The sequence below is a fragment of the Aspergillus flavus genome, chromosome 1, assembly GCF_009017415.1.
Source record: "Aspergillus flavus chromosome 1, complete sequence".
Lineage (NCBI taxonomy): Eukaryota > Fungi > Ascomycota > Eurotiomycetes > Eurotiales > Aspergillaceae > Aspergillus > Aspergillus flavus.
In genome coordinates, this window is record NC_092406.1 from 5,268,479 (window position 1) to 5,285,069 (window position 16,591).

General features: G+C 45.8%; 7 protein-coding genes across 7 annotated transcripts; 3 read left to right on the top strand and 4 right to left on the bottom strand.

The window, feature by feature from the left end:
• Positions 1 to 417: 417 nt before the first annotated feature.
• On the top strand, positions 418 to 1,845 carry F9C07_11009 (putative dimethylaniline monooxygenase; the record flags this gene model as incomplete). The annotated part of the gene is made up of 1 exon (XM_041283871.1): positions 418 to 1,845. The coding sequence occupies one exon, from the start codon at positions 418 to 420 to the stop codon at positions 1,843 to 1,845; it is 1,428 nt and encodes a 475-aa protein (XP_041140161.1).
• A 559-nt stretch (positions 1,846 to 2,404) lies between these two features.
• On the bottom strand, positions 2,405 to 4,370 carry F9C07_11010 (putative calcium transporter; the record flags this gene model as incomplete). The annotated part of the gene is made up of 4 exons (XM_041287899.2): positions 4,112 to 4,370; positions 3,731 to 4,055; positions 3,176 to 3,661; positions 2,405 to 2,951 (listed from the first exon to the last, which is right to left on the bottom strand). Exons 1-4 carry the CDS (start codon positions 4,176 to 4,178, stop codon positions 2,405 to 2,407), a joined length of 1,425 nt encoding a protein of 474 aa, XP_041140159.2. The 5' UTR covers positions 4,179 to 4,370.
• A 1,045-nt stretch (positions 4,371 to 5,415) lies between these two features.
• Positions 5,416 to 5,847, bottom strand: F9C07_2102694 (uncharacterized protein; the record flags this gene model as incomplete). The annotated part of the gene is made up of 1 exon (XM_041283866.1): positions 5,416 to 5,847. One exon carries the CDS (start codon positions 5,845 to 5,847, stop codon positions 5,416 to 5,418), a length of 432 nt encoding a protein of 143 aa, XP_041140158.1.
• A 520-nt stretch (positions 5,848 to 6,367) lies between these two features.
• Positions 6,368 to 6,958, bottom strand: F9C07_11012 (uncharacterized protein; the record flags this gene model as incomplete). Its single annotated transcript, XM_041287898.1, has 2 exons — positions 6,368 to 6,791; positions 6,843 to 6,958. The coding sequence occupies 2 exons, from the start codon at positions 6,956 to 6,958 to the stop codon at positions 6,368 to 6,370; spliced, it is 540 nt and encodes a 179-aa protein (XP_041140157.1).
• Positions 6,959 to 8,689: 1,731 nt separating this feature from the next.
• On the top strand, positions 8,690 to 9,852 carry F9C07_2200163 (uncharacterized protein; the record flags this gene model as incomplete). Its single annotated transcript, XM_071509473.1, has 3 exons — positions 8,690 to 8,692; positions 8,771 to 8,876; positions 9,014 to 9,852. 3 exons carry the CDS (start codon positions 8,690 to 8,692, stop codon positions 9,850 to 9,852), a joined length of 948 nt encoding a protein of 315 aa, XP_071366034.1.
• Positions 9,853 to 12,045: 2,193 nt separating this feature from the next.
• F9C07_11013 (uncharacterized protein) lies at positions 12,046 to 12,303 on the bottom strand (the record flags this gene model as incomplete). The annotated part of the gene is made up of 1 exon (XM_041283865.1): positions 12,046 to 12,303. One exon carries the CDS (start codon positions 12,301 to 12,303, stop codon positions 12,046 to 12,048), a length of 258 nt encoding a protein of 85 aa, XP_041140156.1.
• An 818-nt stretch (positions 12,304 to 13,121) lies between these two features.
• On the top strand, positions 13,122 to 14,051 carry F9C07_11014 (uncharacterized protein; the record flags this gene model as incomplete). The annotated part of the gene is made up of 1 exon (XM_041283869.1): positions 13,122 to 14,051. One exon carries the CDS (start codon positions 13,122 to 13,124, stop codon positions 14,049 to 14,051), a length of 930 nt encoding a protein of 309 aa, XP_041140155.1.
• Between the last annotated feature and the right edge of the window lie 2,540 nt (positions 14,052 to 16,591).

Genomic DNA, 16,591 nt, shown 5'->3' on the forward strand with positions numbered 1-16,591 from the left:
GAGAGTACACACAACAAAAAGGCTGAATAATTCAGGTGACACAAGAAATAAGCGATTGAGTTAGCATTAACTGACCAGTCCTGTTACTCAATTGCACGCTGGTTGCCGACATCCCCCTCCACGGATGCAAAGCTCATACTAAGCGCGAATCACGTCAGGCTAACCCGCCGAAACCCCAATCACCTCAAAGACTGATATCTCAACAATCGAGCGACAACCGTTCGAACAGTTTAGTTACTATGTCGAAACTGTGGGGTATCTTTGCGCAACGGATGCTGAGAAATAGTGCAGGTGTCAGTCAACTATAAGTAAGGGCGATAGAGAGGTGTATGGATTAGAATGTCTGGATACTTTCTTTTTTTTCTCATAAACTACCAATTGGACCTTTTCATTAACTCTCAATTAAATTATAATACCATGGGTCCCCGATACCGCAGCGTAGCAGTCATTGGCACCGGTCCATCTGGTGTTTCTGCCGTCAAAGCCTTGAATGATGAGAAGATCTTCGACACCATTCGCGTCTTCGAACGACGAGACCGAGTCGGAGGTCTCTGGCACTATGACCCAATCCCCGATCCCTTTCCGACCTCTACTTCGTCAAGTGTGAAGCAGAGCAAAATCCCATTAAGCTTCCCAACCTTCACACCCCCAGTACCTGAAGACACAACAGCGCGCACAGCCATCTACGACACCCTTGACAGCAATGTCGGGGCTGGAGCCATGGCATTCACACATTCCTCGTTTCCAGAGGTCAATTCCGCCCTATCAGTCAGGCAATATGGGAAGTCGAATCCCTCCCGTCCGTTCCGGGTTGTGTCTTCATACCTAGAAGACCTCTTTAAGGAGTATCTTCACCTCGTCTCTTTCAATACAACAGTAGAGAGAGTAGAAAAGGAAGATGACAAATGGACCATCACGCTCCGGAAACGAGGTCAGTTTCACAATAACCAGCCAGCAGATTACTGGTGGCAAGAACACTTCGATGCCGTGGTAATCGCATCAGGACATTACAACGTCCCCTGGATCCCGGACATAGCTGGTTTGGACCAGGCCGCTAGTACCCATCCTACCAAGTTCGAACACTCAAAGGCATTCCGCTCAGCGAACGATTACGTCGATAAGAAAGTTATCGTGGTCGGTGGGAGCATATCCTCCGCCGATCTGGTAGCGGATCTACACCCCATCGTCAAGGGCCCACTATATCTCTCCCTACGAGGCAAAAACGAGGCCTTGCAAGCTGCCTGGGACCTTCCCAATGTCGAGGGAAAGCCGACGATTGAGCGCGTCCAAACAACAGAAAGAGGAATCAATGTGATCTTCGCGGACGGGAGTGTCGTCGAGAACGTGGACAAGCTCATATTCGCAACGGGTTTCAAGCTCGCCTATCCGTTCCTCAGTCCCAATCCTACCACGCCTAACAACCGCGTAGCCGGGTTCTACCAACATGTGTTCAAGATCGGAGACCCGTCGTTAGCACTGGTAGGCCAGGTGCGAGCGGCCATTAGCTTCCGGGTCTATGAATATCAGGCTGTCGCTGTGGCACGGTATTTCGCCGGTCGGAATGCAAAGGCTTTGCCTAGTCCGCAGGAGCAGGATCTGTGGGAGGTCGAGCGGTTGAAGTATAAGGGTCCGAGTTCCCTCTTCCATGAGATTAAGCCTGACTTCAAGGAGTATTTTGATTTCCTCCGGGACTTAGCGGGCCCGCCTGCGCCGGGGACAACTGCTTATGAGCTGCCGCCGTGGGATGATAAATGGGCTGAGTTGGGATTCGGGGTTTTGGGTCTGAAAGATCAATACTGGAGATCTTTGAAAGCTGCTGCCGAACAAGTGAGGGCCAAGTTGTAGGGATATGTATATATAGCCATGTGAGATGGATTTGGATGTGCTAGAACCGTTGCTAAATTAGAAGTCGACAATCTGCTGAGATATCGGATTTCTGCAAAGGCAAGACAAAATTTTCAGTTGCCCTTTGAATGCCAAATAAGTAGCCAACAAGCCTCTGGCAGTCAGCATCAGCAACCTCAATGGCCATGCCACGACAACAACAACAATTCCCCACTAAACGAAAACCAGGTACAGGGACTACTTACTACATACATCGCAAACCCACCAATCAAAAACACACCAAATCTACAAGAAAAACGAACCAATCGAATAATTCCGCGCGGGGCGAACCAAACAAAACCTAAATTCAATCCAAAAGTAAAAAACCAGTGGAACACTCCAAACGAACCAATCTTTAACGTCGGATTTCTTATCACCCCAATCCGTAACATTTATCATTATCACCATCCCACTTTACCGCAACCTCCCAGAGTACTCAACAACCACAACAACAACCACCTCGTCCTCGAACCTACTTCCCACCAAAGCCACAATGGACAAATACACAAAAGCCCTCGAGCTAATCGACGCCGCGCACGCGCAAGACCCCAAAACCATCACCCCTCCGGACTCCCCCATACCAATTCCCTACGAACTCCACTACGCCAACAAAATGACCAAATACCTTTCCCTGCGCTGTCCCTCCGCGCCAGACACCCTCCGTCTCGCTATTCGTGCCCAGCATCTCAAGCGCTGGGAGGTGCCGCGGTCTTCGTATCCTATGACCAAAATCGGGTATCATTCCTGGCGGAGTGGATTGCAGAAGAGGCAGGCGGAGATCGCGGAGGGGATTTGTTTGGAGGCGGGCTATTCGGCGGAGGAGGCGGGGAGGGTGGCGGCGTTGGTGAGGAAGGAGGGTTTGAAGAGTGATTCGGAGACACAGGTGTTGGAAGATGTGGCTTGTTTGGTGTTTTTGGATGATCAGTTTGAGGAGTTTGAGAAGGGGTATGAGGAGGAGAAGGTCTTGGGGATCTTGAGGAAGACGTGGGCTAAGATGTCGGATGAGGGGCGCAATTTGGCTTTGAAGATTGACATGTCTGAGAGGGCGAAGGACTTGGTTGGGAAGGCTTTGAAAGGCTAAATTTATGCTTTCTCTTATTATTGTATATAATGTTGTTCAATGGTATGTTCTTCAAGTGGAGATGTTATATTGTGATGTCTATTGGATATTATGCGTTTATTAGTAGAATCGAGTATCATCATTAATTTTCCCCTCCTGAACGCCCGTCGCTGTCTATTATGCCCATAAAATCAAGAAACGACCAAAGATACTCAAGCACCACCACCGAACATCCTTAGCAGAGCAATCGCAGCTCCCGCCGCGACACCACCAACAAAGCACATCTGCACTCCACCCTTAATGCCCGCAGCAATGTTCTCTCTTCCCTGCCACCCTCTTACCACACACGTCTTGACATACCCAAAGGCCAGCAACGTAATTGCCATCACCCCAATACTCCAGTAAAGAGCGACAATAACTTGACTGAAGATGAAGTACGGTATAAGCGGAATAAATCCACCAACAAAGTAACCCAGCGCAAGCGTAATAGCCGAGATCCAAGCTTGGTTACAATCCGGCTCGGACTCCTTATGATAAAACGTGATGAGGAAGTCTAGAAGTCGGTCATGAGAGGCGTGCAGTGAGGTATTAATCTGAGAAATGGCTTCTTCCGGGAGTGCATATGTAGAAAAGATATCGTGGACAATCATAGATGTTTCGGAGGGAGATGTTTCAATGAGTTCTTTTGTTTCGCGCACTGTTGTTTCATATGATTCTCTATTTGTCAGCTTTCGTTAGCATGCTGCGATCCTATTGTAACTTAATATTCTATAAGGAAAAACTTACGCTTCGCTCTTCGCCCCGACGTAGCCGCCCAGGCCCATAGATATAGCACCGGCTGCTAGTTCGGCGAGACCGCCTAGGACGACAACTTTTGTGTTTCCAAACGCTGAGAGACCGGCGCTCAGTGCGAATGGGACGGTGAGTCCGTCCGAAAGACCTAGGATGGCGTCCGACACGATGCGCGGGTTGATCCTTGAGCGCGAACTGCTGGTGCTCCCCGACTCGGAAGTAGGAGATGAAGGACGGAAGGTGCTGTAGGATCGTTGCGATTCAATGTCATCCTGGTCGCTGTTGAGAGTGGAGTCGTCTGGTGCGAGTAAGGGTTTTCCTGAGCACAAATCAGCTTTTATTCTCATCCCCAAGTGATTGTGGATGAAGACGTACCAAGTTTACCGGCGGAACGCTTATCTTGACCAGGAAATAATTTTTGTTTCAGGAATAACAGCGCCATGGTGATGTGTTGTTGAAGGAAGAGAGTACGAGGATGATAGCGAAGTATGAGAAACGCTTTTTTTTTTCTTTACAATGTCGATCCGATTGACGAAAGAGGAAGGAAGTAAGCAAAAATGCCGGCAGTGGCACTGACGTCAGGTCGGCAGATATATGGCCCAATCTAGACTTCCGCCGTGTATAAGCTTCCAATTATCCAGCACACAGTGAGCCTTTACAAAGGAGGATGGATTAAATAGCAATGGATGATCGATGAGGAAGACTCTTTCTGAGGCCTAGCTCTTTCTTATTTATAAGAGATCCATCACCTCCTGGTAAAAATCTTACATTCTTCTATTCCAAAACACACGGCCCAGGTCTCCCTGCGGGCCGGCCAATCACATCTCCGTTAATAGTCAGCCCTCGAAGATCCTTTCTCCAATCTAAAATGGACAGTGCGACAGCGGTCCAGGCTTTGCGAATGGAGTCACGGTGATTGGCGCGATGTCTGGGCTGATTACAATTAGGGGGATTGTGAGTGGTGGATGCTTGGAAGAAGGTTCTTTGGCTGCAGGCCTCAGACTGGACGATGATGTCGGTTTGCCGTCGGACTCGGAATTACTCTGGAATATACCGAGACTATAGGAGATTGACCGTTAGGCAAACTTACATGTACGCCTTTTTATTGGATCTCCTGGTAGCTCTTGGTTTGCTCGCTCTTAACCAAGCTCGGTCATTGTCATGTCGGAGATATGCCTCCAGGCCGCTTCAAGCCTCAGTTGAAATCGCCTCTGGGCTTGTGCTCACCAATGACGCGCTTGACGTGCTGTGCATCTAAAAAGCAGGAGTGGCGTCACGGACGTGCATGACGCGAGCATTGGAGTCGATGGTGTAGCCAGATAAAAAGTATGCTGAAGAAACTGGCACTGCCATATTGTGCCAATGCAATCTCCAGAATGCTATGGATGACATCAAGAATAAACATTTTTCTGTCTCAGAGATGTACTACATAGTCGGAGATTTTTTACCTCATGAAATAGAGGCATTTTGCCCATTTAGCAGTCTAATGTCAATACCAAGATCGAACATTGCATGCTAATACTCTATTGACTAGCTGCGCTACATGCTTAACTACTCTTATTCATACAGTATTCTAACAAAGCACGCTACATACAGAACAAAATTGTGTTAATATATTACTGTTATTTCAAAACACCACAACTACTATTCATATCGTGAGCGCAAGAACTGCTGGGAAATCATGAAGGAAAGCTCGTCGGCTCAGTGAGGATCCTCCCTGCCCTCGAGCGTCTGATGTAAGCAACAAAAACAGGGTACGTCTGCGTCGCGTTCATAGAGCGATCTCGCCCCTCTCTTTCGTGAATCGCATCGAGCGCCACGGGCTGAAGGACATCTCGCACTAGCCGAGTCACCTCAGCACTTCCTATCTGCAGCTGCGCCGGGTTCGAGCTCAGGGAATCATTCCGCAGCTTACGGATTCGTGTCTCAACGTTATCGAGGAAGCTGTCGGCAGTCTCGCTATCTCTAACGTGAAGTGTGACCGTTCCGATCTGCTCACGCGCCTGCTCTGTGGCTCCGCCGCGGCGGAAGGTGGTAGCGGAAGATGGGGTTGTGAAGTTGAAGCGTTCGATGGTGCCGTTCTCGGGTAGGAGATGAAGACCATGGATCATGGCACCAAAGTTGCCAATAACAAGGAGTGCCAGAAGGAGTGGTGGAAGGGGTGAATGTATTTATAAGATGGGTAAGCATGATTATGTGAGTTAAAGATTGTTAAATGAAGAGATATTGATTCTTTGATTTACCTTGTAACTTGCCAAGGGTCAGGAAAGAAACCTACATCCAAGTGACTTAAATACCAGGACATAAAGGACACTAGTAGGCACACCGTTTTTATGTCAGCATTCTTTCATTGGACACAGTCTTGTCATTCTCGAACTCTTTGTTTCTCAAGCTAAATCAGCTCAGTCACGATTCATCGAAGCCCCAAAAGGGGTTTGGCTTTTTAGAAACTACGCAAAGTGGGCCACGAATAGCAGTGCTATCTTTATAGAGAACTGAAGGCTAAGCCGAACTGACATAAGAATGCATTAAGATATGATAATGAATGGGATATATCTAAGGCGATTTGTATAATAAAGAGACATTTTCCTTTCTTCGGATGCGGATAATGAGAACAGGCAAAATTGAATCTCACAGCGCAATAGCAAGGCCAAGGATACCAGCAGCACCGGCCAAGCCAACTGCAACAGCACCAGTAGGGGCAGCACCAGCCTCCGAAGTAGAAGACTTGGAGTCAGAGCCAGAAGTGCCGGTCGCCTTAGGTCCACTGGTGGCGGTGGAGTCGCCGGTCTTCTGCGCACCGGTGGCCTGCGCGTCGGTTTGGTAGGCAGTGGAGATGTAGGTCTTGACATCGCCGGGGAGGCTCTTGTACCAGTCGGGATAGTGGCCGGCACTGATCTCACTGGCAAAGGATGATCGAGAAGCGGCGTTCCCCATATCCTGGAGTAGAGAGGCAGGGACAGCAGTCATGAGCACCGACATGATGGAAGGGGGAGGCGTGTTGATCGAAGGCATATTGGTTGGCATGCCTTCGGGCATATCTGTCTGGGTAGCACTTTCGTGGGTCAGCAGTAAATCTAACTTTCTGGTCGGCATCAGCACTTACAGGCTTTCAAGCTGGTCAATGTACGACTGGGCGCTGTCCGTGTCCCCTGGCTGGGCTTCAGGGGCAGCGAGGGCTGTGGCAGCCAAAATAAGGAAGGGAAGCGTCTTGAACTGCATTGTTATGTGGTAAAAGGAACGTTGGGAAATAAAGAGGGTATTATAGATGAAGTTTTTGGTTCAAGCAAAAGATGAAGTATGTCCTGTTAAACTTAATGAACGAAAGGAGTGAATGAGCGTTTGAAGATCCTGTTCTTTATGGCGACCCCCAATGATTTATATTCCCCCGAGACATGAATTGTGGAAGCACATGAGTGTACAATCAAACTTCTCAACATTCAGATGGCTTTTCCAAAAGTGGTATCACTCTCGCGCTATACGTCTCCCGTGGGTAGTGATCAACGCTCCAAGCAACTACTGCTCGTGTTTAAACTCGAGATTAGCATCTCTAACATCTGTCTCAAGCCGAGCCCTAGAATAGACGTCTTTTCGAGGTTCAGGGACCAAACGAAATCCATTCTGGAGATGCTTTTCCGCGGATCAGCGTAGATCCACAGCCAAAAGGGGCTGGTACAGTGGGATGAGGCTCATCATCTCGTATTGCGGAAATGAAGGATCTTGGGTTCCAACCAACTGCAGTTGTACTAGTCGACGTATAAACTCTCGTCGAACTAGCCTGTTAGGACAAGATCGAGTCAAGAAGATCTGCGTCAGGAACAGGAATAGCACAGCGTGGGTCTCGCGGCGCACACCACCACAAAAATATTGGGAACGCGGTAACAGTCAAGCAACTTGCGTCTTGGACCCCTTTTTGATAAAGATCCATAACTGCTCGTGTTGAAATTATCGAGGAAAAGAGAAGGTTGGGATGTCTCCCATTCGATACCCCTGATCTTGCTAGTAGTTGTTCGAATAAGCCCCGAGCCAATAATGCCGGCTCATTCAAACGGAAATACGAGGGACCACTTGGACCACACTTTAGATTTGCCGGTTCACTTCTCTTTAGAATTCAACTGTGGGTTTTGCTTTTTGCTTCATTCTCTTTGTCTTCTCCATCTTTGATCAAATCCTGGACTTTCTCAATCCCCAGCTAATTCAATCATAGTCAGTTTTCTATTTTTATTATTTCTTTTTCTTTTGAAATGTGATTAACAACCAGTCTGTTATATATCTTGTACCCAGATTACGCCCAACTCGTGCTCCTCAGCCACAAAGATACTCAATTGATAGCCAAGATACATACATACCACAAAGTAAGGACTCCATGCATTGAGTATTACTCATCGTATTCTAGACTACTCCAAAACTCAGCACATAGACAAACAATACGAACCTCGTCTAAGGGTGATTCAGAGGCGGCAAAGCGGGGTTTTCGCATTTGATGTTCCTGGCACTTATGTAAGCCCACGCTTCCCGCTCAACTAAACCATCAGCCAATCAGACTGCTCAGATTTATCTTTTGAAGGGTATATAAATCATTGTAAAGAAGAACAAGTGCCTTCGGGCATTTGGTCAATTTGAAACGATACAGAGAAGATTAGCATGGCCCCTGCACTAAGGATGACACGCTCAATCAAAGAGAAGCTACCAGTTTTTTTTTGAGCATTTATCAGCTTGATATAGAGGTAGGAATGTATGGAGGTGCAGAATGGCTATTTTGTTATTGGAGCGGGTTCGAAACGGAGGGCAGGAGACTTTTTTTAAATATGTCACGTGATATAGAGCTGCTTCCGGCAAACTTCGTACGCAGTACAAATAGTGACCTCGAGAACCAACAACTTTCTCTCTTTTACTGTTATTTAGATACTGAAATGTTTTCTTCAGTATCGGCTTCTGTTTCAATCCCCCAACATGGTTGAGGCTGCGCCAGCAATTTCATTATCCGCCTCTAACGCGGCACAATGGAACAGAGATCTCATGCTGGCATTCTAGGCCGCATTAGAGAAGAACCCAGCGGCAGACTTGATGTCGATGTTCTCTGACTCATATATTCAAGGACATCGAAACGCTAAATACGGTCAATTATCATATGCTGCGAGTATAAATTTCCAGGTACTAGACGAACTCTATGACATTTGAGCCATGAACCGGAAGTCAATCTGTTATCTGCATTCCCAAAGAACTATTCTCGCAGGATAAGAATTGCGACCGGACCAAAGGCTGCATCACATATAGAGCAAGAGACTGAGACAAAGGGTCTTCCGGAGTTCCGAACACGCCTCGATCTTGCAGAGATTGCTACAGTTATCTATCCATTGTCTGATAAAGTGACCGCTATGCTAGGACAGTATTCGGGAGGATGGTTAGATAATAAGTCAATCGACGCAGAGCAATCGCTTATTGCATCCTTGAAACAACTCATTTGGGATTCACCAAAGATCTGGGAGAGTTCTGTTAGAGGTGTGGTGGTTAAGTGCAATGAGGACATTGTTGCCAAAGTTATAACAGGCAATAAGGACTATACGGAGTACACAAGTATGCAATACCTTGAGAAGCAGGTACCTGATATTTCTGCTCCAAGGCCCCATGGACTGATAGCATTGGGTCCTTTTCGCATTATATTTATGTCATATATTCCAGGCCAAACTTTAGCCCAAGCGTGGCCTAGTTTATCCCATAAAGAGAAGATATCGATACAACACCAGCTGGATGAGATTTTCTGTCGTCTGAGAACTATTCGACAGGATGACGGTAGTCCTTTAGGTGGGGTTAACGGAGAAGGGGCCAAAGAGCTTCGTGTTGATGAATGCACCCTGTTTAAAAATATTACAACTACCAAGGAGTTTAACAGCTTACAATTCTCTGCTCGTCACTATGGCAGCACCACTTATGTGAAGCTTCTTCGTTCTTTTCTGGAATATGACAATTCGACTTTGATACCTGGGTCAGTGTTCACCCACGGCGATGTTAGAATTAACAACATTATGGTTAAAAAGGAGCCCAGCCCCAGTGGCGAATATATTGTTACTGGGATTATTGGTTTGGAGGACAGTGGTTTCTATCTCCATTACTAAGAGTGCACCGTATTGACACGTACTTTGAGTCTGGTAGAGGAAGACGACTGGTATCTTTATCTGCCAGAGAGCATCTCACCTTCGAAATTTCCCGTGTGTTGGCTGGTTGATCGACTTTGGCAAATTCATCTCAAGACTAAATAGGTGCAACTTGATCTGGGAACTGAGAGTCTAAGACCCGAGACATGCTGGCGGTTTCATTTTGAGAACGCCTAAGAAGAGAGGCTTAAGACAAATGCAATGACCTGAGTCATCTGTAATAGAAGATCATAGCTCTACGCGCTCTCTATATTTTCTAAATCACTATAGGCTAGGGGTTTGGTAAGGAATAAGCAATAAGCAGCAAGCTCGAAAACTCTGCCTTGGGCAAGCTATTCAAGCTGAGAAATGCTCGAAGGGCTTACAGTAGGGATTTCTATGTAGAGATATCACCACATTTACTTGGTTAGGGATCTTAGTCAACCTCGTGTTCTGTCACACTGGGCTAGCATTTTCCAACCACAGGCACAGCACTCTATAAACGAGATATGTGCTTTGGCAATTTATCAAAAATTCATCACAGTAAGCTGTACAATTCTATACAAGGTCTTCTATAGACGACATGAAGAAATGTGTATAATCAAGAGCAGATCATACACGTGTTATTATCTCGATAAAGAGATCTATTCTTGGTAATGTCTATATTAGTCAGGAGTGAGATGAGTAACTTGGCTATATTGAGTGTCATTGGTTCAAATCACACAAGTTGCTTTTACTGTGTCGGTTATAAGCCATTAAGATATAGCTCCAGAACCAGTAATCTACTAAATATAGTCCTGCACTGCACGAAGATGTATATATCCATAGTATCCTATATGAATAGCATCATAGTATCATAGCCTTCACACGTTCTCAGGGGCTATAAATAGGCTGTTTGACCGGGAGTTGTTGGCCAGTGTTTCTAGTGGTACCTGATTGAACTGTAAGGTGAAGCTAACTCGGAGTTACATAGTAGCCAAACCATGAGGGACAAGGAAGTGATCCATGGCCGCGATATATTGCCAAAAAAAAATGACGAGTATTAAGCATGAGGTTGGGGCAGCCTTTCAGTTGCCGGTTTCACGAAACTCAAGAGACCTTTTTGAACAGAAGAATGAGCATATAAACGCAGAAAATAAGTTTACTGGGCGTACTACCGATTGTGGTCTCTCATAAGGCTCGGTATATGTTCACCTGCCCATGACTGCTTCGTTATTATGCGCAGCCCAAGCTGTGCTACAGCGTATCAGGTCTAAGGAGTAATATACCAACAGTAGATACCCTCCTGGGCCTCCACTGAAGCATTATTTCTTCGAATATGAAGACGGCAGGTATGTGTCTTCGATGAGTCCCGCTGTCGCTCTAAAACAGATCTAGATTATCATCGTAGCAGTGGATAAACGCGGGAAGTTATCATAAAAAAGCCAAATGAAGCGCAGGGTTGTGATTGAGGAGACGGGGGAGGACAGATTAACTGTCGCGGAAAATGTTAAGAATCGCGCAGGACTTGCGGGCTTGAGGAGTGATTGGTGCTTTTAAGCTTGCATCATCTTTTAAATATTGAATGCAGACTAGTGACACTGATATAGAACTGCCTGACCATTCATATCCTTGCCAGATCAGGCGACTATTTGTTGAATCATTTCATTGACTGACAACAATATGTTCTATTAAAGGCCGCGGTAACCTAAAACCATTCAACTGAACTGTACTGTTGGTGGAACGTCAGATATATCTCTCTGGGCATTTCACAATGTGATTATCAAGTTGTCTACATATATTATCTCATCATAAAGGAGGTCTATTCTTGGTAATAATTCCCAAATGTCTATAAATTTGGCCATATTGAGCCACACTGGTTCAAACTACACAACTTGAATATATCGCTTTGTCGAATCGTTCAACCTCTCAAAATTTTTAATACTTAATGGTAAATCTACCTATCTTCTTCAATCGCTTATAAACTTAGGATATAGAGGATAGTGCTTATTGCTGTATCTGTTACAAGCCATTAGGGTACAGTCCCAGGACCAGCAATCCACCAAACATAGTACTGAACTGCACGAATATTCATATATCCAGTATTCCACAGTCATGGCGTCATGGCATCATAGCATCATAGCCCTCCAATATGCCAAATAAGCCCGGTAAATCACCCCCGCGGCCAGACTTAAATCATGCCCCTCCGTCTCTCTTCGCATATTCCTCCTCCATCCTTTCTTCATACAACCGATCCGCCTCCTCTTTGCTCAATGGTCTATCTCCCGACGCAGAGGAGTATCCAGGTGCCGCAACTGTACCACCAGATCCAGTCCCGAGGGCACGACCAGCGCCGCTGTTCGTGGATGAAACGGTTTCGAGCGACGCCTGGCCAGCGGTGCCAGTGGAGGGAGTGTTCGAAGTGTCTTGTTCGCTATACGTAGGGATAGGCATTTTGGCAGTATTTTGATGGAGCGATAGAGGCGTTGAATAATAGATGATTTAATGAGAATAGATAAAGGTACTGGAAGTTATTGAGGGGACTTCGGCAATGTTTATGTGGGATTTTTGCGGGAAGTGTGGCAAGAGCGACTGACGTCATTTATAAGAAATACTTTGTCGAAGCTATCAAGCGGATACAAGATCAACAGCAGTTAAAATCATTTCAGTGTATAACTAAGATAACTAAAACTAAGAAGTTCAACAAGCGATCGGGTAAACATACTTTTATTTTCAGTGTGACAAGTCAATACTTCAGAGCATCCTGAGGAAGTAAATAAAACATGCGCCTTACAAGCTCTGTGCCTATCTTCTAGAGCACGGCTTGTTTGTACGGATCAACTATAGAGGTTGTTATTCATATTTCTTAGTTGATCACTCAATTAAACCGTAACCAAATAGAACTTTATATTACTCTGTGTCATCAATTCCCTGGTGATGTAAAGGAGCTTCAGTGATTGATTGACTTGAATCGATTATGATTTCCCAACCAATACCTACAAAGAACTAAACAGAGCTTACAAATAGAGAGATATCTTAATAATGATAAGCATGCTCACAAATCATTACAAATACCCCGATTTGTTGAGCCAACAATGCAATTAAATCAATCTATTAAACACCCAGAAAGGAGCTGGTAACTGGTGACATCTTTCTCTTTCTCCATGACAACAGGAAAACTCTCCACTGACCCATTCCTGACGATACCGCCACTCCCAATCCTACGAGTGCAAGATTCACTTTAGACCAGGCCAATCAATCGCCATAACAATATGCGCTCAACGCAAATCGCACTAGCAGGCGCCACAGGAAACCTCGGCATCCCTATTCTCAAAGCCCTCCTCGACGCAGAATACCATGTCACAGTCCTCTCACGAATAGGCGGAAATTCATCTAAACTGAATCCGCACCCAAATCAAACCATCAAAGAAGTCGACTTCACCTCCGTACAATCCCTGATTCCCGCATTACAAGATGTCGACGTCGTTGTTTCCTGCCTCGCTACGTCGGCGATAGGCAGTCAAAACCCCCTAATTGACGCGGCCGTCGCCGCAGGCGTGAAGCGATTCATCCCAGCCGAGTTCGGAATGGACTCTCTGAATCCTCTAAGTGTGCAACTACCAGTGTGTGCGCCTAAAGCTGCAACGCAGAAGTACCTCCTCGACAAGTCCAATCACCATCCAGAGTTCACCTTTACTTCGATCGCCAACGGGCTTTTCCTAGACTGGTGTCTTGAGACGGGCATTATTCTGGACCTGAAGCAGCACACTGCGACTCTATATAATGGGGGTGGTGTGCCATTCAGTGCCACGAAATTGGCGGATGTTGCTAAGGGCGTTCTCGGTGTCATTGAGCATCAGGTTGAGACTGCTAATCGGGTTGTTTATATCCATTCGGCTCTAGTTACTCAGAACAGACTGATCCAGTATGCGAAGGATAAAGATGGAAAGGCATGGGAAACTGTTGTGAAGGATACGGAAGATGTGAGGAAGGAGAGTTTGGCGGAGCTAGCCAAAGGTGACCGGGCAGATGTAGATACAGCAATGCTAGGATTCTCTATCGTTGGATGTGGGGATCCTAACTACGGCTGTGACTTTTCTGGCCATTTGGATAATGGGTTGTTGGGTGTGAAAGAGATGAGTGAGGTTGAGCTGAGGATGTTAGTGGAGAGTTACTTGGACATTGACACTGCGCGGCATTAATTGCAGTATCAACCGAGGATGTTGGACAAGCAGACGGCCAAACATAGGGCGAGAGGGCAGAATGTAGACTCGAGCGTGCATACTCCATAAAATACAGTAACTGACGTTTTGGTACTATACATAAACGAAAACCATTCGCAAGGTTAAACTGTGACATCGTACGAGTGAGAAAATAGCATATCTCAAGGTTGCGTTCGACAGACTCTCCCTTGTAAATATCACATATAAACACCGAACATTACCTCGCTGCCGAAGTTGAATCAGCAGTTCCGCCCCTTCAAAACGTTACGCCGACAAGAAATATGATTATAGAACACTTCGTTTGGATTCATAATGCTCACTCTCTTCTATACTCATTCTCTATTGCTTATCAAATCCTATGTTAGTAGTACCTGAGAAGGACTCCGGAATGAATATGCGTAAACTTAGGGGATTATGATGAAGTCAAGATTCAAAGATTATCCTTGGTCAAATAACAACAACAATAGCAATAATGATAAGAGTTGACGAAACTAGTGTTCTATTTGGGACATACAATAGAGGAGCAAATGATCAAAAATGGAAAAAGCAAAGTCATCTCTCGGTCGTTTCAAGACTGTGGCCATTATTCATCACGGAGAATCCGGGTTTAGGCTTCCTTCCACTCTGGAGATCTTGAAGCCGCCAGGAAATCGGGTCTGGAGATCTCCCTTTGAACCATATTTAGCTGCGACCTTTCGCATGTGGTCCACATTCTCCATAGGGTAGCTCCCGAGGGGATTCTGCGTAAAGTCGGCATAATTCAGATAAATCAGCGGATTCTCTCCACCAACTGAGGCCGAAAGCTCTTAAGCTCCGCAACCATTTCATTCATTCGGAGTTGAGCGACAGCGAAGTTGGATTGGTTGGTGTACACGAACACGCCGGCAGTCCAGAGAACGGCATCATGATCTTTCAAGGTATCTGCAAACATGCTGCCCCCCTTCTCCTCCCTGATTTCGGCGTAGAATGAAGGTAGCGGTTGGAAAAAGACGATGCTGTAAAAATTCTTTTCTCCAATTCCTTGAGTCAACTTTTGCGCGAACTGCTTATGTACTTTCGCAGCATGGTTCAGGATCCGTTTATCATTCTTAAACGTTATAGTGGTTTGCAGTGTCCTGGATTCTTATTAGCATTCACCGAGCATGGTGTCAATCAATTGTCTTATCAGGCATTTGAGGAGAGAGTTGAATTCGCGGTAGCTATAGAGAGAGGTACAACGTCTTGAGTGAATAGGGATATTTGATTAGAGAAATAGGATTAATTGTCAATCTCAAACACAAGGGCTAAAACGCTGCTTTTTATAAGTTGTCCGCAGGCCTGTTGAACTCATGTCTTGATCGACCAGGAGAATCATCATGCCTAGGCAGTACCACTGGTGCCCCATGGAACAAGACTCAAATTCGATGAATATAGACCAAACTCAGCCCCATTTCGCGGTTTGTACCCAGACAGGAAAACATAAATGCCAAGATACAATCTGCACTTCGACCCAACTAGTAGGTATTATTGGTCCTAGTCCTTGGTCCTATGCCTCGAGGTTGAGAAGTCGCAGTCTACGTCAATTCAAAAGTATAGATTGTCTTGGCAACTGTTTTATCCCGATTCGGTAAATAGTTAAATCACTAACAGGGCTACCATGCTTATCATTAAAAGAAACAGAATTGAATGATAACCGCGGATCTGTGAGTAGTGTAAATATGCCTTAGGCGGAGACTTAATCTAATTAGGAATAGAGAGCTACCAAGACACTAGGTTGTACCCGAAGCTTCATACTTCTAGTGGATACCTTCTAGAACCTAAATTCACTTTGCTTGTTGATCGCTGCTCCTGCTCTCACATCGATTGCGAGCTCAAATGACCAACGCTCAGGATGGCTAAGAAGAACCCAGCCAACAGCCCACATCCGATAACTATGTCTAGGGTGGGCCAATAGGCCAACATCTACGGATACCCTCTATGAAATTGGTACAACTATTGGTTCCATTATCGTCATAACTACCCTTCAGGAGAGATTGAGCGACGGGCTGTAAAAATGAGGATTAGACACTGCCACACACAGATAGCGATTTCTGACAAGAGCTGATGTTATAGATATGCTCTGGACTCACTTGAACTCATAAATCAGCACCAACACCAATTCCTACTACGAATTTTCGACTCTCTCTTAGCACCAAGCTTTCTCCCATTTCTACCACTGTCACCATGGGAATCCTCACTAAAGGCCTTATAGTTGCTGGAGCTTATCATGCACTCAAGTGAGTTTCAATCCTGGCAATAAGATTCGATCATGTTCCTGATTAATATGTGTTCGCCTTCTAGACAGGAAAAGAGGAACAGTTCAAACGCCACCCACCTCCTCCCCAGCAGCAGCAGCCACCATATGGTTATAAGGATCCAATTTTCAAGTGTGATTTTGCTCTATATATACTACTGTACAGTGAAAACCAGTACATACGACCATAGGGTGTGGAGAACAGGGCTTCCCGTCCGCTCAGCCGTACTTAAGCCACACGCCGGGA